This window comes from Cetorhinus maximus, chromosome 1, assembly GCF_964194155.1.
Source record: "Cetorhinus maximus chromosome 1, sCetMax3.hap1.1, whole genome shotgun sequence".
Taxonomy (NCBI): Eukaryota; Metazoa; Chordata; class Chondrichthyes; order Lamniformes; family Cetorhinidae; genus Cetorhinus; species Cetorhinus maximus.
The window spans coordinates 166,578,323-166,601,089 of record NC_135879.1 but is presented as its reverse complement, the minus strand read 5'-3'; the positions used below and the strand labels follow the sequence as shown (position 1 = coordinate 166,601,089).

The 22,767-nt window shown below is 46.4% G+C and overlaps 1 protein-coding gene across 2 annotated transcripts in view; it reads left to right on the top strand.

Annotated features, from left to right (window-relative positions):
- LOC144684961 (uncharacterized) overlaps window positions 1-22,767 on the top strand; it is a 154,649-nt gene that overhangs the window by 64,383 nt on the left and 67,499 nt on the right. For both annotated transcript variants that reach the window (XM_078549438.1, XM_078549429.1), the window contains exon 3: window positions 13,778-13,890. In XM_078549438.1, coding sequence (XP_078405564.1) covers window positions 13,778-13,890 — 113 coding nt within the window. The remainder of the gene's footprint in view (window positions 1-13,777; window positions 13,891-22,767) is intronic.

Sequence of the window (22,767 nt, the reverse complement as noted above, 5' to 3'; positions counted from 1 at the left end):
TGATCAGCACCACTGAGGTGCAGGCATCAGTAATGTTTCCAGGGAGTGTGAGGCTGGACCATCACTGTGGTCTGAAGGCTGCACAGAACTCAGGGAAGAGGCCTTGGACTGAGACAACTGCCTTTTATCTTGTGCAGAAAGGTTTCACATCTGAGTGACATGAACACTGCTCATCAGAACAATGAGTCATAGGCAGGGAGACATTCTTAGGAGTTTATTGACAATAGTGAACAGTATGTACAAATGGTCAACGCTCGTGGCCAGGCTGTGCAACTACTTTTACCTAACTTTCCTAACCCAGTCGCTAATCTTGGTGCTCCCCAGATATCCACAGCAGAGGTGGAGGCAGCCTGCTGACTGTGACGCCCTGTCTGTGATGACTTTGGCAGGTGTCCTCTGGAGGGCCGAGACTTGGTGGGTCCTGGCCTGCTTTCAGGGTCCTGCTGTGTGGCAGCGGCACTTTCCTCGGACTGTGAAGCTGGAGCTGTGGAGGTCACAGGAAGATAGGATTCGGATGGGCCGGTCACTCCCAGAGTCACCTGGGTGGATGGCCCCAGAGCGTGCACCTGCTGATCCTCCTCCCTATGGGTGTCTGGGGACCCCTGGCTGACTCCGTGAGCGGAAGGGGTAGCTGGAGTGAGATCGAGCTGCTCAGCACCCCTCTTATGTACACACTTTTGGAGACCAACTATGGCATTAGCGTTGGAGTTAAGCCCGCACAGCAGTGCAGGAGCGATGTCCTGGACCAAGGTCTCCATGGCTGCCGCCATCCTGCCAGTGTTGACCTCGGTGCGTTGTAATGCTGGCACTATCACCTCAGCCTGAAGACAGATGGACTCCTCCATCGTGGCTTGAGGAGTGCAGCAGACATCCCTTCCTGCTGTTCATAAAAGCAAAATACTGCAGATGCTGGAAATCTGAAATAAAAACAGAAAATGCTGCTAAAACTCAGCAGGTCTAACAGCATCTGTGGAGAGAAAAACAGAATTAATGTTTCGAGTCTGTTTGACTCTTCTTCAGAGCTAAAGAGGAGTAAAAATGTGATGAAATTTATACTGTTTAAGAGGGTGGTGCAGGGGGGTGAAGCTGGATAGAAGGCCAGCAATAGGTGGGGGCAAAGGAGAGATTGGCAAATTTGTCATGAACAAAATGACAAAGGGGTGTTAATGGTGGTGGTGCTGGCTAAAGGAAGTGCTGATGGTGGCATTAAGGTCAGAAAGCAGAATGTGATAATAGCAGGACAAGGATAAGCACTCTAGAAAGAACAACATGAACAAGTGACAGATGGCCCTTGTGGGGCAGGGTGTGGGGAGGGCACGGTGGTGGGATAAAGGATCGGAAATAAGATAAAAGGTGGGGATAAAACAATGAATAAAAATGAAAGTAAATAAAAATAAGTGGATAAAAGATTTTTAAAAAAAATGAATATTGAAGAAAGGGGATAAAAAGGGGTGAGGATGGAGGAGAGAGTTCATGGTCTGAAGCTGTTGAACTCAATGTTAAGTCTGGAAGGCTGTAAAGTGCCTAATCGGAAGATGAGGTGCTGTTCCTCCAGTTTTTGTTGGGCTTCACTAGAACAATGCAGCAGGCCAAGGATGGACATGTGGGCATGAGAGCAGGGTGGTATGTTGAAATGGCAAGCGACAGGAAGATCTGGGTCATGCTTGCGGACAGACCAAAGGTGTTCCACAAAGCAGTCACTCAGTCTGCATTTGGTCTCTCCAATGTAGAGGAGACCACATTGGGAGAAATGAGTGCAGTAGACCTTCCCGATTTTCCTGAGCTTGCCCTTGCAGCTCCAGCAACTGTGACGTGTCCAAGATCAGAGGCTCATCATCTGACTCGGACTCAGCAATGTTCTGGCCTCCAGCAGTCCTCCGAGTGCCGGGGACCTGGGAAGTCCCTGCCTCCACCTGCTGTGGATCAGAAAGTATGATGCGCTCACCAGATTGTGATCCCAAGGCTACTCTAAAGCTAGGTCCCAACGACGTTTGTGTCTCTGCGCTGGTGGAGGGTGTGGGTGAGCCCTGTGACGGGACTGCAGGGAGGGTGCCTTCAGATTCCTCTTCAGAGGTTTCTTCGGGGCTTAATTGGAGTGCCTGGGTCATGGACTCTGTCGGCTGTTTGGCAGATGCGCCTGCGAAATAAAGGGGAAATAATTAATGCATGGCAGTGGCCTGTGAAACAAGACACATCAGTCACGGCATGGTTGTCTAATGGATGTTGTACTGCTGGATCCTCACTTCGTACAGAAGAGCTGATCTCACTGTCAGCACAGGACTGGTCCCAGTCATCGCCAGTCAGCCGGATGGCTCTGTTTTCGAATTCTTCAGAACTTTGAATTCCGGCATCCCTCCACCCGTCTGTGACCTTTCCCTCCTGTTGTGTGCCATTTGTCCTACATGAACAGAGAGGGTGAGAGTGTATTGGGATGCCTGCTGGGCCAGATGATAAATATGCCTGGCCTGTGTGGGTGGTAACTGGTCTCATGGATGGGATGAAGACAATGATGGTGTGTGTGAAAGAATGAATGGTGATGTCCCTTGCACTGGCAGTGAGTGAGGGCTCTGTTGGTGTGTGATGGGTTTGTGAGTGTGTGAGTTGGGAGTGATGAGAAGAGTGACTTACCCTGGCGGAACGGAGATCATTCATCCTTTTGCGGCACTGGGTGGTTGTCCTCCTCTGCAGGGCGTTGGTGTTGACCACCGCTGCCACCGCCTCCAAGCCGGTTTGGTAACTTTGCTGCCCATCCTGCAGCCAGATGTGGAAGATCACAGAGATAAAAACAAAAAGCTAAAAGCTACTGCGGATGCTGGAAATCCAAAACAAAAACAGAATTACCTGGAAAAACTCAGCAGGTCTGGCAGCATCGGTGGAGAAGAAATCAGTTGACGTTTCGAGTCCTCACGACCCTTCGGCAGAACTGAGTATAGTTAGGAGAGAGGTGAAATATAAGCGGTCTAAGGTGGGGGGCGGGGGGAGAGAGAAGTTGGGGGTGGGGTGATTGTGGGGATAAGCAAGCAGTGATAGGAGCAGATAATCAAAAGATGTCACAGACAAAAGGATCAAAGAGGTGTTGAAGGTGGTGATATTATCTAAGAAAAGTGCTAATTAAGAATGGAAGGCAGGATACTCAAGGTACAGCTCTAGTGGGGGTGGGGTGGAAAGACTAACAAAGTTTTAGTTTTAGATTTAAAAATAATGGAAATAGGTGGGAAAAGAAGAATCTATATAAATTATTGAAAACAAAAAAAAAAGGGGGAGGGGGGGAGAAACGGGGTGGGGATGGGGGGAGGGGGAGTTTAAGATCTAAAGTTGTTGAATTCAATATTCAGCCCGGAAGGCTGTAAAGTGCCTAGTCGGAAGATGAGGTGCTGTTCCTCCAGTTTGCGTTGGGCTTCACTGGAATAATGCAGCAAGCCAAGGACAGACATGTGGGCAAGAGAACAGGGTGGAGTGTTAAAATGGCAAGCGACAGGAAGGTTTGGGTCTTTCTTGCGGACAGACCGCAGGTGTTCTGCAAAGCGGTCGCCCAGTTTGCGTTTGGTCTCTCCAATGTAGAGGAGACCGCATTGGGAGCAACGAATGCAGTAGACTAAGTTAGGGGAAATGCAAGTGAAATGCTGCTTCACTTGAAAGGAGTGTTTGGGCCCTTGGACGGTGAGGAGAGAGGAAGTGAAGGGGCAGGTGTTGCATCTTCTGCGTGGGCATGGGGAGGTGCCATAGGTGGGGGTTGAGGAGTAGGGGGTGATGGAGGAGTGGACCAGGGTGTCCCGGAGGGAACGATCCCTACGGAATGCCGCCGGGGGGGTGAAGGGAAGATGTGTTTGGTGGTGGCATCATGCTGGAGTTGGCGGAAATGGTGGAGGATGATCCTTTGAATGCGGAGGCTGGTGGGGTGATAAGTGAGGACAAGGGGGACCCTATCATGTTTCTGGGAAGGAGGAGAAGGCGTGAGGGCGGATGCGCGGGATATGGGCCGGACACGGTTGAGGACCCTGTCAACGACCGTGGGTGGAAAACCTCGGTTAAGGAAGAAGGAGGACATGTCAGAGGAGCTGTTTTTGAAGGTAGCGTCATCAGAACAGATGTGACGGAGGCGAAGGAACTGAGAGAATGGGATGGAGTCCTTACAGGAAGCGGGTGTGAGGAGCTGTAGTCGAGGTAGCTGTGGGAGTCGGTAGGCTTGTAATGGATATTGGTGGACAGTCTATCATCAGAAATTGAGACAGAGATCTCAACTAGAGCTGTACCTTGAGTGTCCTGCCATCCATTCTTAATTAGCACATTTTCTTAGATTAGATCACCACCTATGACATCCCTTTGTTCCTTTTGTCTGTGACATCTTTTGATTATCTGCTCCTATCACTGCTTGCTTGTCCCTACAACCACTCCCTGCCACAACTTCTCTCCCCCCACCCCACCACCCCCCCCAACCTTAAACCAGCTTATATTTCACCCCTCTCCTAACTTTACTCAGTTCTGCCGAAGGGTCATGAGGACTCGAAACTTCAACACTTTTCTTCTCCGCTGATGCTGCCAGACCTGCTGGGTTTTTCCAGGTAATTCTGTTTTTGTCCTACAATTAGTGTCAGACCCTAAGTTAAATATTTTAGGCTCCCACCTGTTTAGGATGGAAGTGCTAGATGCCTTACGTGAAATTTGTTGATGGACTGCACTAGGCAGCCCTCTTGGAAGATCCCATCAGATGCGAACTGCAATGATTTTTCAGCCACTGTCATCCTTTTTGTGTTGGGGAATGTTTAAGACTTCAGATGAAAATCAGCCTCCGTTACTCCTCTCAGTATTCTGTTCTCCAATTGTTATGATCAGGTGGGGAGAGCTGGAATGGTTACTGTCTTTCCCTATTCCTTGTTTGGCCCCAGTGGTTTTTTTTAAAGGACATGTTCACCAATTCAGTGAGTGTTGAACTTTTACATGCTGTGACTATAAAAGACACAAACAGACAGGTTTCCTGGAGTTTTTAAAAGAGAAGGGAATAGCATTTATTGTACTTAACCCGGTCTCAGAAAAATAATAAAAATGCTGTAACTTTCAGACACACACATACACACACACATTCGAAGTTCACGCACACACAAATAGATTACAGCGTAGGAGGATAGATCAAGCAATTTAAAACCCAGTAAACTTAAAGGGGCTATGGCTTTTGAAGGTTTGTGACTTGGCTGGCTTCAGGCTGAACTCAGTGGTCCTTCTGGATTTGGGGCTGAGGTGGTTTAAAGATGTAGGTGGATAATTTATCTATTTTTCTGGAGACAGCAGCTGCTGGGTTGAGTTCTTTAAAAAAGTCTCTGCCTGTGTACATGGATAGCCAAAATCAGCAGACAGGGTTCAAAATTTGCAAGTTGGATGGAGAGAGAGAGTGAAAGAGAGAGATGGAGGGAACCTGGTCAGGGTCCTGCTTTTTCAGTGTCTCATTTGCTCATGTTGATCTACAGAGAAAGCAGGTGCTTAAACACAAAACTGGTTTGTCACATGGCCCTTTCTCTCCAACTGTCCAGTGACCCAAATATGGTCATGGCTGGCGAATTCATGGCTTATGTGATTAGATTACATCTAGGCATATTTCTTTTAGAGCTAGAGTCCCAATGTCCACATGATTATGTCTAATCTCCACCCAGTTGAGTGTTGAGTACTCAAGTGATTTCTGGAAGCTTTGCTAATGGAGTAGGAGATGGCCCTCCATTCATAATCTTTCAAGACATTTGTTCCTGGTGAGGCTTTGCAGGGAGGTTGTCTCCATTTCAATAGTCAAGCAAATGTTCAGTAAATTCATAAAGTCATTTTTTATAAAGCATGGCTTCATAACACCATAGAAATAAGTTTAACTCTCAGAACCTCCTTTATAACATGAACCCGTAGCCTTGAAGTTATTTATCAATGCCAATCCTCTCTGAACCATAGGTGCTTTAATCCTTTCTAAGGCATCCAGTTTCATAAAGTGTTCCATATGTGGTCCAATCATTACTTATAATATTTACCTTTCACACTGACCATTGCTCCAAGATTTCATTCCTAGCATAGACTCATGTCTTACTAACATAGTAGCATTTTTTGAGGAAGGAGGATTGATGAGGGTAGTATAGTGGATGTTGTCTACATGGATTTCAGTAAGGCATTTAACAAGGTCCCACATGGCAGACTGATCAGGAAAGTGAGATCCCATGGGATACAGGGGAAGGTGGCAGGTTGGATCCAAAATTGGCTCAGTGACAGGAAGCAAAGGATAATGGTCAATGGATGTTTTTGCGAATGGAAAACGGTTTTAGTGTTGTTCCACAGGGCTCAGTGTTGGGGCCTTGCCGTTTGTTGTATATATTAATGACTTAGACTTAAATGTGGGAGGCATGATTGGGAAATTTGCAGATGACACAAAACTTGGCCATGTAGTTGGTAGTGAAGAGCATAGCTGTTGACTCCAGAATGATATCAATGGTTTGGAAATGGAATTTAATCCTGAAAATTGTGAGGCATTGCATTTGGGGAGGGCAAACAAAGCAAGGAAATACATAATAAACGGGAGGTTATTAAGAGGGGTTGAGGAAGTGAGAGACCTTGGAGTGCATGTCTACATGTCCCTGAAGGTGGCAGAACAGGTGGCAAGGTGGTGAAGAAAGCACATGGAATGCTTTCCTTTATTGGGCGATGAATTGAATACAAAAGCAGGATGATGGAACTGTATAAAACGCTGGTTAGGCCACAGCTGGAATTTTGTGTACAGTTCTGGCCACCACATTAGAGGAAGGACAAAATTGCTCTGGAGAGAGTGCAGAGGAGATATGCCAGAATGTTGCCAGGGCTGGAAAATGGCAGCTATGAGGAGAGATTGGATAGGCTAGGGTTGTTTTCCTTAGAACAGAGAAGGCTAAGGGGTGACCTAATTGAGGGACATGAGGAAAACATTTTCACCCAGAGGGTGGTGGGCATCTGGAATTCACTGTCCAAGCTGGTGGTTGAGGCTGAAACACTCACCTTATTTAAAAGGTACCTGGACCTGCATCTGAAGTGCTGTAACCTGCAAGGCTTCGAACCAGATGCTGGAAAGTGGGATTAAAATGAGCAGCTAGTTTATTTTTTCTCTTTTTGGCCAGCACAGACACGATGGGATGAATGGCCTTTTTCTGCACTGTAACTTTTCTATGGTTTTATTAAAAGAAGCCTCAAAATAAATATTTTCACTTTGTGATTTTAATTTCCTTTAGAAGATCATTAGATGGCACTGTTGCTCTCTCTACTGATTCTAGCTGAAGTGCATGAGAAATTAGTTAATACATTATCAGGCAGCTGCAGGCAGGCAGCTAGGCCAAGTAGGAGATAGTGAAATATATATTCTGCATCTAGCTTGACCCTATTGAGAAGGATAGTGTCCAAGCAACAGGCCTGCTAGACAGATGATGGGCATTTACTGAAAGGCCTGATATCAAAGCTTCTATGAAAGTTAAATTAATCAAAGCAAGGTTATACACAAGAGCTTTGAACTTAGTCGGAGAGCAGAATCATCCCAGATTTGCACTAAGTGTGGTAGCGGGTGGGAAAAATTACGTTTTACCCGCCGGACACAATGGCGGATTCTTATGCCATATCATCCCAAATCTGCCACGTTAATTATGTATTCCTGGGAAACACACCATTGCGATGGCGGGCAGGCTCTCAATTGCCCGCCACGCCATCACCTTAACTCTTTATCATGTTGGGCGCCATATCTAAAGTCCAGCCGTGCACACACTTCTCAGTGCTTCCAGTCCAGTACTGTTGCACAGAAGACAGGATGGCAAAAAAGACTGCAGCCCCCTTGTTTAGTGATGCGTCCCTCGAGCGCCTTTTGGATGCCATGGAGTCCCACCGTGATGTCCTCTACCCCCACTCTGGCCACAGGAGGGGCAGCTGCATCACCAGTCTGGCATGGGAGGCAGTGGTGGTGGTGTTCAGTGCCAATTCCCTGCAAAAGAGGACAGCCACCCAGTTTTGCTACAGGATGAATGGTCTCATCCATTACACCAGGGTAAGTCACTCATCTCATCACTCTCAAATCACACACTCACTAACCCATCACACATCCACAGGGATCTCATACCTCAAGGGACAACACCACTAACTCTCACACACACCCTCACCTCTCCATCAGGCTCATATCCTCTGGAGCTCGTGTCCTCATCCTGTCCATGTCTCTGCTCACCACACAAACATTCCACACAGTTCCTTGCGTCTGCTCACACTCTCTCCATCTGCTTCCATGCTGGAGAAGCCTACTCACATCAGCAGGGAGAGGTTCCAGACCGGGAGCCGGGGGTGGAGTGGCCCACATTGGGCTCCACATTCACTTTGAGGAGTGTGCCATAGCGCTGACTGGTGAGGATGTGGACTGTGCCCGCCGTGATGGTGAGGTCAGCAGCGAAAACTCTTGTGAGGATCCTGCACCAGATCATTCCTCTCTGAACGCAACTGTGAGTGCTCTCTCTCCTGCTTTAGACTCTGCTGCCATGCACTACTCACCTCTACTTTGGTTCACAGGGAACTCTGTCAAGCGACCGACACCTTCAGCCAGCCAGTAACTGAGCTCCATCCACGTCCTCAGCTCCAGCCAAGAGGACACCTCCTCCATTGAAGAGCTATAAGTAAGCAGCCTGGAAGACCTATCACAGCGCTTACCCAAACCCTCCACCAGCGTAGAGGCACACACCTCAGTGGGACCTAGATCTAGAGCAGGCTCGGGTTCACGATCTGGTGGTCACCACACGGACTCATGTCCGCAGCAGGAAGAGGCAGGTTCGGCTGAGCTCCCTGGCACTCAGAGGACAGCTGGGGAAGGGGCATCTGTGAGGACCGAGTCAGATGATGAGCCTCTGGATTTGGCCTTCCAACTCATCGTGGAGAGTCAGCAGAAGACGGGGGAACATCATGCAGAGCTGTGAACCCCTCAACAGAGCGGCACGCAAGCTAGAGGAGTGAGTCCACCTGCTCTCTGATGAAGTGGTTCCCTTGTGCGTGTATGGAGGTCTCCATGGAGAGGATGGCGGACACCATGGAGACCCTGGTCCAGCAGAACATGGAGATGTGTGCAGACCTGCACTCCATTGCGGGAGCCATGGGTGAGTTCCTGCAGTGGCAACGTGAGAGGGAAACGGGGCACTTCAACGTCCCTCCAGGTGTTCCTTCCCCTCAAGGAGTCAGACCGGGGCCCTCGGGCACCCGAAGGGAGGAGGAACGGCAGCTGGACACCACTCACAGACTTTGAAAACAGAGCCATCCAGCTGGCTGGCGATGACCGGGACCGGTCCTGTGCTGACGGTGAGGTCAGTGGTGCTCTACCAAGTGAGGATCCAGCAGTGCAGCATCCATCAGACAACTATGCTGTGAGTGATGTGTCCTGTTTTGCAGGTCACTGCCATGCACTAATTATCTCCCCTTTTCAGCAGCCACATCTGCCAAACAGCTGACAGAGTCCACAACCCAGGGCCCCCAATCAAGCCCCGAAAAAACCTTGGAACCTGAAGGCACCCTCCTTGAAGTCCTGTCACTGTGCTCACCCACACCCTCCAGCAGCACAGAGACACACATCTTGGTGTGACTCGACTTTAGAGAAACCTCAGGATCACAATCTGGTGAGGACAGGCAGGTGGCAGGGACTTCCCAGGTCCCCTGCACTCAGAGGACTGCTGGAGGCCAGAAATTTGCTGAGTCTGAGTCAGAGGAGGAGCCTCTGGATTCCGTCGTACCTCAGTTGCTGGAGCTGCGAAGGCAAGCTTGGGAACATCAGGAAGGATGTCCGCTGCACTCCTCAGATTGCAAGGCACAATGGAGGAGTCCGTCAGCGTTCAGGCTGAGGTGATAGCGCTGGCATGCCAACACACAGAGGTCAACACTGGTAGGATGGTGGCTGCTATGGAGACCTTGGTCCAGGACATCATCAAAATCTATGGAGTGTCCCCACTCTAGGTCTCATCATCCTCCTGCAATCGAGCCCCTATTAGAGCCTTCACTGTGTCTCCATGACAGAAGCATTATCACGGAGGGTATACATGCTGCCATAAGCCAGACTGGAGTCAAACATTCACAGATGCAATGTGAGGATCTATGATGTCTCCTCATATCATGTCGTCATCATCCTCCATAAATCTAGCAGCTATGAGGGCCTCCCGAGAGCGCCTGCCTCGCCTGGCCAGTGCAAGGGCCTCATCGCCGTCATAGTCGCCTTCAAGGATCTCTTCACCACTGACGTCCTCCTCATTGGTGGAGCCCTCCAGCTCCTCCATCTCCTCCTCAGCCAACTTCTCTCCCCGTTGCAGCGCCAGGTTGTAAAAGGCGCAGCAGATGATGACGATGCCTGACACCCTCTGCGGACTGTATTGCAGGGCTCCACCAGACCAGTCCAGGCACTGGAACCTCATTTTCAGCATCCCGATGGTTTGCTCCACCAGGTTGCGAGTTGCAGCATGAGCCTCATTATACCATCGCTCTGCTGCAGTCTGGGCTGCTGCACGGGTGTCATCAGCCACGTCCGCTGTGGGTAGCCCTGAGGAGCCATCACGGCAGACCCTGGAAAATGTCAGGGGTCTGTGACCTATAGAATGCGTTTGTGGTCCTCGCACACCAGCTGCACATTCAGCAAATTGCACTTGACATAGTTGACCGCTTGTTGCGGCGGAGGTCTGAGCGCCACGTGGGTGTAGTTGATGGCACCCAGCACCTGTGAGAAATCTGAGACCTGGGCAAATCCAATCTCTTGCATTTTGGCTCTCCTGGTCTCGGGGAAAACGCATCGCGTTGTGTGCCCTCATGAAGATGACATCCGTGAACTCATGGATGCATTTGTGGGTGGAGGCTTGTGAGATCCTACAGAGGTCACCAGTGGAGCCCTGAAAGGAACCATTGGCATTGTCACTTTCACGGCCACTGGCAGTGGATGCCCTCCATGTTTCTCTGGCACCAAATCCTGCAGTAGCTGGCAGATGTGATCGACCAATTTCCTAGACATGCGCAGTCTTCAGCGACACTGGCTCTCGGTTATCTGCTGGAATGAAAGGCGGATTCTATAGACCTTGGGTCTAACTAGGCTCTGACCAGTGATAGCGGCGTGTGTAGGAGCCCCAGCTGTCCCTTCTTCCACACGGTGCTGCTCCCCCCTCTGTGCAACCAGGGGCCTCAGTTGCTCTCTTCTCCCTCGCCTTCGCTCTCCGTATGCCACGAGGCATGCAGTTAGTTCACCAGGCTCCATGATCCTGATGTACTCCTCCTGCAAGATGAAAGAGAGATGTGTGGGTTAGTATGGGTGTACTAAGAACTTCTCTTGGTTAAGTCTGAAGACCGCTTAACGCACCCGGGGAGTGCTGACCACCACTTGAATGGCCAGAGATTAGTGCGCTGCATGGCTGCCCGAAACCCCACCCACCTCCACCCCACCCCACTCCACCTGACCGATTGGCGACAGCTTTGTCCACTGGACTGCATGCTGTACTCTCAGCTCGGGCGCAGGCATTCTCCTAACCCACATTGCAAGGCTGCACTGTTAGCTTGAACCGTGGGAAAGACTGGTCCAAACCAGGATGATGACATTGCAAGGGGCTGTGAGTGCCTCCACCAATGAATGCTCCATGGCCACCTTTAGCAAGGAGATTGTACAACATGCCAGTCGCCCAAATGTTCTTCAATCCACTAAAATGCTCATTAGTTTCCAGTCTGTGCTCGAGGAGTGAAAAGCTCTGGAGCTTGGAGGCACTTTGATGCTTCTGTGTTGCTGGTGGGCAGATAAGCGAGAGGCCTGACCCCAATCATATCAATGTAGCTGTGCCTGAACTGTCTCAGCTTCAGGAGAATGGTCACATTATACAAGGTGCCCCTAATGCATGGCTGCTTCCCTCGCCCATCCCCCCCACACCCCACATGTGCTTGTGTGCTACCTTCAACCACAGGACAGCCTTTGCTGGCCCCCCTCCCCAATGCACCTCAAAACCCGGATGTAACTAATATTAACTAACTTATTGTGGGTTTATGAGAGAAGTCTTAAAGGAAGTCAATGCATGGATTTGTGGCCCTCACCTAGAGTAAATATCCTTGTTTTTCTGGGGAATATATATTACTTATTGCTAATGCAATCAAAAGAATCAAGGAGGATGTTGTAAAAATGTGCTGGACACTGCACTGCAATTGTTGGGGTGAGGTCAAGTTTCAGCACAAACTCATTTATGTAAATTCAAACATCAAATCTCCCATGAGTTAGTGCATGGAATTGCTCGTAATTGGTAGGTGACTGCATCAGGGTTTTCTCCAGCATCACAAAGAGGAATCACCTGGCAGGAAATGATCCAATCTTACTTTATAATTAGCATCAACTGGCTGCTTGATAGATAAGATTTGCGAGAAGCAAGCAATTGAAGCCACATAGGTGTGCTCTGCTGTAATTGATTGCATATAGACTAATTTAAACTGAATTGAAAGTAATTTAAAGTAATTGCAGCAGCAAGAATCACGATGGGTGATGAGAAAAAAGCAGGGTCCAAGAAGGGCACCAAGAAAGTTGTGAACAAGGCAGTGACCAAAAGCAGCAAGAAGAGGAAAAGATCCAGGAAGGAGTGTTACTCAATCTACATGTACAAAGTGATGAACCAGGTTCACTCCGACACTGGCATCTCCTCCAAGGCTATGAGCATCATGAGCTTGTTCGTAAATGACATTTTCGAGCGCATCGCGGGTGAGGCTTCCCACCTGGCCCATTACAACAAGTGGCAGACCATCAGCCCCCGGGAGATCCAGACCGCCGTGCGCCTGCTGCTGCCCGGGAAACTGGCCAAGCACGCCGTGTCGGAGGGGACAAGTGCACCAAGTACACCAACTTGAAATAAAATCCTTCGATATGCTAAAATGAAATGATAATAATAAACAGAAAAAAAAACAGGCTCTTAAAAGAACCGATCAAAAAAAACCAGAAGGAGCAGACCTGAGTCGGGCTTCAATTAACTGCTGGTCACTGCAGGTCCAGCTGATTGATGCTGGAGTCATGGGTGGCTCTGTACCCAAGATTCTGGGCACAATCTATAAAAAGTCTCAAACAATGGCGAATGGGAACTCACCATTTTGAACTGGGAGTGTGGCCATATTTGTCAGTGAAAACTGCTTTGGGCAAATAGGCTTTTGAACTAATGTAAAACACTCCCACTTAAAGTGTTTAATTTTTTAGGTTTAAAATTCTGCAATCTTTGACACTATTTCATTACATTCTGCCCAGATTACAGTGATGTCCGGACCTAAATAATGTGGGAACTCCGCGTTGCTGTTTTTATTTTTGGCTGACATATTAAGCTGAAATCCTGTCAGATAGACAGAAAAGATCTCATGGCACTTTTCTGAAGAGCTGAAAGTTCTCTGTTGAACAACGTTCCTCTCTAAACAAATGCATAGATCTATTGATCTATCATCTGTTAATCATCTATCAATCTCTTTTATCATTTTTTTAATTGCAGAAAATTCTAGTGGGACCTGTAGATGTTGGGGCACCAGTTCATGTTTTGTTACATTGTACAAAATGCACAGATGAAGAAAAACACAATTTATTGCCACTTTCTAAATGCAATGAACTAGCTACAGTATAAGTATCTTGTTGAGATATATTGATGCTTTGAGTTTTGAAATGATGAATTGCCGGACACCATACTTGTGGTAATTCGTATTTCAAATTTACATCTACTGTTTGACAATATTTTGCAGATGCTTGGTGCCATGTCAGTATATTTAACTAACATGTTCATTAAAATTTCAGAAATGGAAGTTTGAAGCTAACAAGTCGGGAGACAGGGACCCTTTATACTATCAGCATGAACTGCTTTAATGGTGAAACAATTCTCAAGTCTTCAAATGTCAGCATTGATACAGGTACAGTAGTATAGCTTTTAGTATTTGCTCAGAAGGAAGACATGGTTTTGATGTAAAACCAAAAAAAATGCTGGAAATACTCAACAGGTCTGACAGCATCAGTGGAGAAAGAAGCAGAGTTTTAAATGGGCTGAATTTTCCCAATCCTGTGTTGGAGGGCTTGGTAGTGGTGGGAGATATATGCATTCCTGGCATCAGGGAGCTTTCCCAGGGTTGCCTGGAAATAAGATTGGCTGCCCACATCATGAAGATGGGCAGCCAATTTACATAGCTAAGGCTCCAGTTAGGGGTGATTTTGTGGCCTCGCTGGCATTTTCTCGGTGGTGGAGCGGCCCCCATCATGTACAAAGGCAACCAGTTCAATATAACATATTTAGAAAAGATAGAAAGGAAAAAAGTGATGGGGGGGTACAGTAGCTGTACCTTTTCTGGATAACATAATAGCTGTAGAAAAAAGGGATGCAGCTATCAGTAAAACAAAAATAGAATTCCTATGGATATAGATCAAAGATAATAAAGGATCAGTCACACTAATAGGGTAGTCAACAGATCATCTAATAGTGAAAGGAAGGTGGAGGCAGAAATATGCAGGCAAATTAGTGAATTGAGTGTATAAAAGCAATGTTATGTCAGGGTTCAAGTGGCAGAATGGATTGCTAGCAGGCTTCAAGACAGGAAGCAGAGAGTGGGAGTAAAGGATAGTTATTCAGAGTGTCAGAAGGTGGGAGGTGGTGATCCACAAGGATCAGTGCTGGAACTGTTGCTGTTCATAATTTCTATTAAGGATTTGGGCTTAGGAATCAAAAATACAATTTCTAAATTTTTTGGATGACACCAAATTGGGGCATAGTCAATTCTGAGTACAACAAATTATAGGAGGGCTTTAATAAACAAGGATGGGTAAGTAGTTAGTAAATGAAGCTCAACAGATAAATGTGAGGTAGTATATTTTGTTAGGAAAAATAAGGAGATCACTCATTAATTGGAAGGTGCAAGTCTAGGTGGAGGTAGAGGAACAATGGAATGTTGAAACAAATACACCAATCACTAAAAGTTGCACCACAGGTTAATAGGGTCATAAAAAAAAACAAACCAAACACTAGGCATTATTTCTAGAGGCATGGAATTGAAAAGTAAGGGAGTGTTGCGTGCAGTTATGGTCACCATATTATAAAAAAGGATATAGAGGCACTGAGGAGGGTGCAGAGAAGATTTACAAACATAATACTGGAAATGCATATCATGATATGCATATCTGGAAAGAATTGACAGGCAAAAGAAGGTGACTTAATAGAGGTCATTAAAATTGTGTAAGATTTTGATAGAATTGATACCATTTTCCCTTTCTCTTGGTTCGGATGAAAGGTTTTTTTTTTACTTCGATTTATTAAGTTTTAACAACAATCATAATGAGTAATGGTGCAAAAATAGCTTACAGTACAGCAACAATTTAATATACTTATATTTGGAAGAGAAGGGGAAAGAAAAGGGAGGGAAAAGAGAAGTAGGAGGAAGAAGAGAAAGGAAAAAAAACCCCTCCCCAACCCCCCAAAGAAATAGATAATAAGAGAACCAACAACAATCATAGGTCAGATATAGTTTTACTGATAAAATACACACAACCTAATTAGGGTCAGTTATATGAAAGTAGAGATCTGTAGCTCCTCAAAATAATCTAAGAAGGGTCGCCAAGTTACATAAAATCCATCAGTGGAGCCTCTTATATTGTACTTTATTTTCTCAAGTTTAAGATTCTGCATAAGATCATGTATCTAATTAGTAAAAGAAGGCGGGGCAGACTGTTTCCAATTTAATAGAATAATATGTCGAGCCAATAATGTTGAAAGTTTTTGTCTGAATTTTTGTAAGAGGGATGCCGTTTGGTTTCACCCCAAAAAGTGTTGTAATAGGAGAAGGTTCAATGTTGCTACTGAAAACATGCGAGAGAGCAATGTTAAATTTTTTGTCCAAAACAAAGCCAATTTAGGACACAACCAGTACATATGAATTAAAGAGGTTGGGACAGGATGACATTTATCACAGGTTGGATCAAAATTTTATTAGACCTCAGATAATTTCACTTTGGATGGATGGATGCGATGTAAGATTTTAAATTGTAGCAACCCATGTCTTGCACGTAAAGATGAGGAATGTACACAAGAGAGAATAGACTTCCAGTTATCTTAAAAACATAGAAACATAGAAGCAGGAGTAGGTCATTCGGCCCTCCAAGCCTGCTCCGCCATTCAATATGATCATGACTGATCCTCTATCTCTATGCCATACTCTCGCTCTCTCCCCATACAACTTGACGCCTTTAGAGTCTAGAAATCTATCTATTCCCTTCTTAAATATATTCAGTGACTTGGTCTCCACAGCCCTCTGTGGTAGAGAATTCCATAGGTTCACCACCCTCTGAGTAAAGAAGTTTCTCCTCATCTCAGTCCTAAATGGCCTATCCCATATCCTGAGATTGTGACCCCTTGTTCTAGACCCCCCAGCCAGAGGAAACATCATCCCTGCATCCAGTCTGCCCAGCCCTATCAGAATTTTATCCGTTTCAATGAGATCCCCTCTCATTCTTCTAAACTCCAGTGAATACAAGCTTAGTCGGCTCAATTTCTCCTCACATGACAACCCTGCCATCCCAGGGATCAGTCTAGTGAACCTTTGCTGCACTCCCTCTATGGCAAGTATATCCTTTCTTAGGTAAACAGACCAAAACTGCACACAAGGTCTCACCAAGGCCCTGTACAGCTGCAGTAAGACACCCTTGCTCCTGTACTCAAGTCCTCTCACAATGAAGGCCAGCATACCATTTGCCTTCTTAACTGCTTGCTGCACCTGTGTGCTTGCTTTCAGTGATTGGTGTACAAGGACACCCAGGTTCCTTTGCACATCAACATTTCCCAATCTATCACCATTTAAATAATACTCTGCCATTCTGTTTTTCCTACCAAAGTGGATAACTTCATACTTATCCACGTATTGCTGCATTTGCCATGTATTTGACCACTTACTCAACTTGTCTAAATCGCCATGAAGCCTCTTAATATCCTTCTCACCACTCATATTCCCACCTAGTTTGTGTCACCAGCAAACTTGGAAAAAATGACATTTGGTTCCCTCATCTAAATCATTGATATATATTGTGAATAGCTGGGGCCCAAGCTCTGATCCCTACAGTACCCCACTGGTCACTGCCTGCCATTCCGAAAAAGACCCATTTATTCTTATTCTCTTTCCTGTCTGCTAGCTAATTATCAATCCATGCCAATATATCACCCCTAATCCCATGTGCTTTAATTTTGCACACTAACCTCTTATGTGGGACTTTATGAAAAGATGTCTGAAAATCCAAATGCACCACATCCACTGGTTCTCCCTTATCTATTCTGTTAGCTATGTCCTCAAAAAACTCCAGTAGGTTTGTCAAACATGATTTCCCTTTCAAAAATCCATGTTGACTTTGTCTAATCCTGTTGATATTTTCTAAGTGTCCTGTTATCACATCCTTTATAATAGACTCTAGCATTTTCCCTACCACTGATGTTAGGCTAACCGGTCAGTAATTTGATGTTTTCTCCCTCCTTCCTTTTTTAAATAGTGGGATTACATTTGCCACTCTCCAATCTGCAAAGACTGTTCCAGAATATACAGAATTTTGGAAGATGACAACCAACGAATCCACTATTTCCATGGCCCCCTCATTTAATACCCTGGGAAGTAGATTATCAGGCCCTGGGGATTTATCGGCTTTCAGTCCCATTAATTTCTCCAGCACTTTTTTTTTCGGAATACTAATTTCCTTCAATTCCTCCTTCTCACTAGACCTTCGGTTTCCTAGTATTTCTGGGAAGTTATTTATGCCTTCCTCCAATTTCTCTGCCAAATCCTTGTTCTCTATTAGAAATTCTCCTGTTTCGGACTGTAAGGGATCTACATTTGCCTTCTCTAATTTTTTTCTTCTTATATACTTATAGAAGCTTTGCAGTCCTCTTTTATTTTCCTTTCAACTTTACTCTCATACTCTGTTTTCCCCTCTTAATCAATCTATTGGTCCTCCGTTGCTGAATTTTAAGCTGTTCCCAATCCTCAGGTTTGCTACTTTGTCTTGCAACTTTATATGACTCCTCTTTGAATCTAATACTATCTTTAATTTCTTTCATTAGCCATGGTTGGGCCATTTTTGCTGTCATGTTTTTGCACCAGAAAGGAATATATAACTGTTGCAATGCATTCATTTCTTCCTTAAATATTAGCCATTGCCTGTCGACTGTCATGCCTTTAAATGAAGTTTCCCAATCTGTCTTAGCCAACTTATGTCTCATATGTTCATAGTTTCCTTTGTTTAGATTTAGGACCCTAGTTTCAGATTGGACCACTTCACTTTCTAACCTAAGGAAGAATTCTATCATGTTATGGTCACTGGTCCCTAAAGGACCCTGCACAACAAGATTATTAATTAACCCCTTTTTTTTATTTATTCACGGGATGTCGGCTTCACTGGCTGGGCCAGCATTTATTGCCCATCCCTAATTGCCCTTGAGAAAGTGGTGGTGAGCTGCCTTCTTGAACAGCTGCAGTCCATGTGGTGTAGGTACACCCACAGTGCTGTTAAGAAGGGAGTTCCAGGATTTTGACCCAGCGACAGTGAAGGAACGGCGATATATTTTCAAGTCAGGATTGTGAGTAACTTGGAGGGGAACTTCTAGGTGGTGGTGTTCCCACCTATCTGCTGCCCTTGTCCTTCTAGATGGTAGTGGTCATGGGTTTGGAAGGTGTTGTCTCAGGAGCCTTGATGAATTCCTGAAGTGTATCTTGTAGATGGTACACACTGCTGCTACTGTGCATCGGTGGTGGAGGGAGTGAATGTTTGTGGATGTGGTGCCAATCAGGCGGGCTGCTTTGTCCTGGACGGTGTCCAGCTTCTTGAGCATTGTTGGAGTTGTACTCATCCAGGCAAGTGGGGAGTATTCCACCACACTCCTGACTTGTGCCTTGTAGATGGTGGACTGGCTTTGGGAGTCAGGAGGTGGGTTACTCATCGCACAGCACCTAGCCTCTCACCTGCTCTTGCAGTCACATTATTTATATGGCTAGTCCAGTTCAGTTTCTGGTCAATGGTAGCCACCAGGATGTTGGTAGTGGGGGATTCAGTGATGGTAATGCTATTGAAAATCAAGGGACGATGGTTGGGTTCTCTCTTGTTGGAGATGGTCGTTGCCTGACACTTATGTGGTATGAATGTTACTTGCCACTTATCAGCCCAAGCCTGGATATTGTTCAGGTCTTGCTTGCATTTGGACACAGACTGCTTCAGTATCTGAGGAGTCGCGAATGGTGCTGAACACTGCAATCATCAACGAACATCCCCACTTCTGATCTTATGCTGGAAGGAAGGTCATTGATGAAGCAGCTGAAGATGACTGGGCCAAGGACACTACCCTGAGGAACTCCTGCAGTGATGTCCTGGAGCTGAGATGACTGACTCCAACAACCACAACCATCTTCCTTTGTGCTAGGTATGACTCCAACCCAGCAGAGAGTTTCCCCCCTGATTACCATTTGCTAGGGCTCCTTGATGCCACACTCGGTCAAATGCTGCCTTGACTACCCTCTAGAATTCAGTTCTTTCGTCCATATTTGAATCGCGGCTGTAATGAGGTCAGAAGCTGAGTGGCCCTGGCGGAACCCAAACCGGGCGGCAGTGAGCAGGTTATTGCTAAGCAAATGCCACTTGATAGCACTGTTGATGACCCCTTCCATTACTTTACAGATGATCGAGAATAGACTGATGGGGCGGTTATTGGCCAGGTTGGATTTGTCCTGCTTTTTGTGTACAGGACATACCTGGGCAATTTTCCACATTGCCAGGTAGATGCCAGTTTTGTAGCTGTACTGGAACAGCTTAGCTAGGGCAAGTTCTGGAGCACAAGTCTTCAGTAGTATTACCGGAATATTGCCAGGGCTTATAGCCTTTGCAGTATCCAAAACCTTTAGCCATTTCTTGCTATCATGTGGAGTGAATTGAATTGGCTGAAGACTGGCATCTATGATGCTGGGGACCTCCAGAGGAGGCCGAGATGGATCATCCACTCAGCACTTTTGGCTGAAGATTGTAATAAATGCTTCAGCCTCATCTTTTGCACTGATATGCGGGGCTCCTCCATCATTGAGCATGGGGATCTTTGTGGAGCCTCCTCCTCCAGTGAGTTGCTTAATTGTCCACCACCATTCGCAACTGGATGTGGCAGGACTGCAGAGCTTAGATCTGATCTGTTGGATGTGGGATCACTTAGCCCTGTCTATCACTTGCTGCTTATGCTGTTTGGCATGCAAGTAGTCCTGTGTTATAGCTTCACCAGATTGACACCTCATTTTTAGGTATGCCTGATGCTGCTTCTGGCATGCCCTCCTGCACTCTTTATTGAACCAGGGTTGATCCCCTGGCTTGATGGTAATGGTAGAGTGGGGGATATATCAGGCTATGAGGTTACAGATTGTGTTTGAGTACAATTCTGCTGCTGCTGATGGCCCACAGCATCTCATGGATGCCCAGTCTTGAGCTGCTAGATCTATTTGAAATCTATCCCATTTAGCATGGTGTTAGTGCCACACAACACGATTGAGGGTATCTTCAATGTGAAGGCGGGACTTGCTCACCACAACGACTATGTGGTGGTCACTCCTACTGATACTGTCACGGGCAGATGCATCTGAGGCAGATAGGTTGGTGGGGATGAGGTCAAGTATGTTTTTCCCTCTTGTTAGTTCCCTCACCATCTGCTGCAGACCCAGTCTAGCAGCTATGTCATTTAGGACTCGGCCAGCTCAGTCTGTAGTGGTGCTACCGAACCACTCTTGGCAGTGGACATTGAAGTTCCCCACCCAGAGATACATTTTTTGTCCTTGCCACCCTCAGTGCTTCCTCCAAGTGGTGTTCAACATGGGGGAGCACTGATTCATCAGCTGAGGGAGGATGGTACTTGGTAATCAGGAGGTTTCCTTGCTCATGTTTGACCTGATGCCATGTGACTTCATGGTGGCTGGAGTCGAAGTTGAGGACTCCTAGGGCAACTCCCTCCCGAATCTTTTCCACTCTGCTGCCACCTCTGCTGGGCCTGTCCTGCCGGTGGGACAGGACATACCCAGGGATGGTGATGGTGGTGTCTGGGACATTATCTGTAAGGTATGATCCTGTGAGGTTGACTATGTCAGGCTGTTGCTTGACTTCTCAATGCACAGCATCAAATCTAGGATAGCCTGTTCCCTAGTTGGTTCCTCAATGTACTGGTCTAAAACCCCATCTTACACACAATCCAGGAATTCATCCACCACAGTATTATTACTAATTTGGTTTGCCCAGTCTATATGTAGATTAAGGTCGCCCATGATTATTGTAGCACCCTTGTTACATGCATCTCTAATTTCCTGTTTAATACTGTTCCCCACCTTAGCACTACTGTTTGGAGGCCTATAGACAACATCCACTAATGTTTTACACCTCTTGTTGCTTCTTGGCTTCACCCAGACTGATTCTACATATAGATTTTCTGAGCCAATATCCTGTCTCACTATTGCACTGATTTCATCCTTAACTGATAATGCAATGCCACTTCCTTTTCCATTTTGCTTTTCCTTCCTAAATATCGAATGCCCTTGGATATTCAGTTCCCAGCCTTAGTCACCCTGCAGCCATGTCTCCATAATTGTAACCATTTCATACCCGTTTACATCTGTTTGCACTTTTAATTCGTCTACCTTATTGCGAATGCTCCATGCATTCAGATACAGTGCCTTTAGACTTGTCTTTTTAACATTTTTGCCCTTTTTTTTGTACTATGGCCCTATTTGCTACTAGCCCCCATTTCCTCTGCCTTGCACTTTTGCTTTTTTACTTTTCTGTCTTTCATTTCTATCTTTGTTTCCCTCTCTTGTGTCTCCCCACTCAGATTCCCAACCCCTTGCTACGCTAATTTAAACCCTCCCCCACAGTACTAGTGAATACCCCTGTGAGGTCCCGGTCCTACTGGGGTGTAACCCGTCCAGCTTGTACAGGTCCCATCTTCCCCAGAATCGGTCCCAATGCCTCAGGAATCAAAATCCCTCTCTCCTACACCATCTTTTCAGTCATGCATTCATCCAGTCTATTCTCCTATTCCTGACCTCACTAGCACATGATTACTACCTTTAGGTCCTGGCTTTTTAATTTATTTCCTAACTGCCTCTATTCTACTTGCAGGACCTCATCCCTCTTTTTACCTATGTCGTTGGTACCGATATGGACCACGACCTCTGGCTGTTCACCCTCTCCCATTCAGAATGTCCTGCAACTGCTCAGTGACATCCTTAACCCTGGCACCAGGAAGGCAACATACCATTTTGGTGTCATGTCTGTGGCTGCAGAAATGTCTATCTGTTCCCCTTATGATAGAATCTCCTATCACTATTGCTCTCCCACTCCTTTTTTCTCCCTTGCCCTGTGCAGCTGAGCTACTTGTGGTGCCACGGACTTGGCTCTCGCTGCATTCCCCTGAGAAATCATCTACCCCAGTGGTATCCAAAATGGAGAATCTGTTAGAGAAGGAGATGGACCCAGGGGACTCCTTCACTACTTGCCTAGTGCTTTTACTCTGTCTGGCGGTCACCCATTCTCTTTCTGCCTGTGCACTCTTTACTTTAGGTGTGACCACCTCACTGTACATGCTATCCACGAAGATCTCAGTCCTGCGGATGCTCCACAGTGACTCCAGCCGCTACTCCAGATCTGAAACACGGATTTCAAGTAGTTACAGCTGGAGACACTTCCTGTACACATGGTCACCTTAGAAACTAAATGTGTCCCTGACTTCCCACATCGCACAGGAGGAGCAT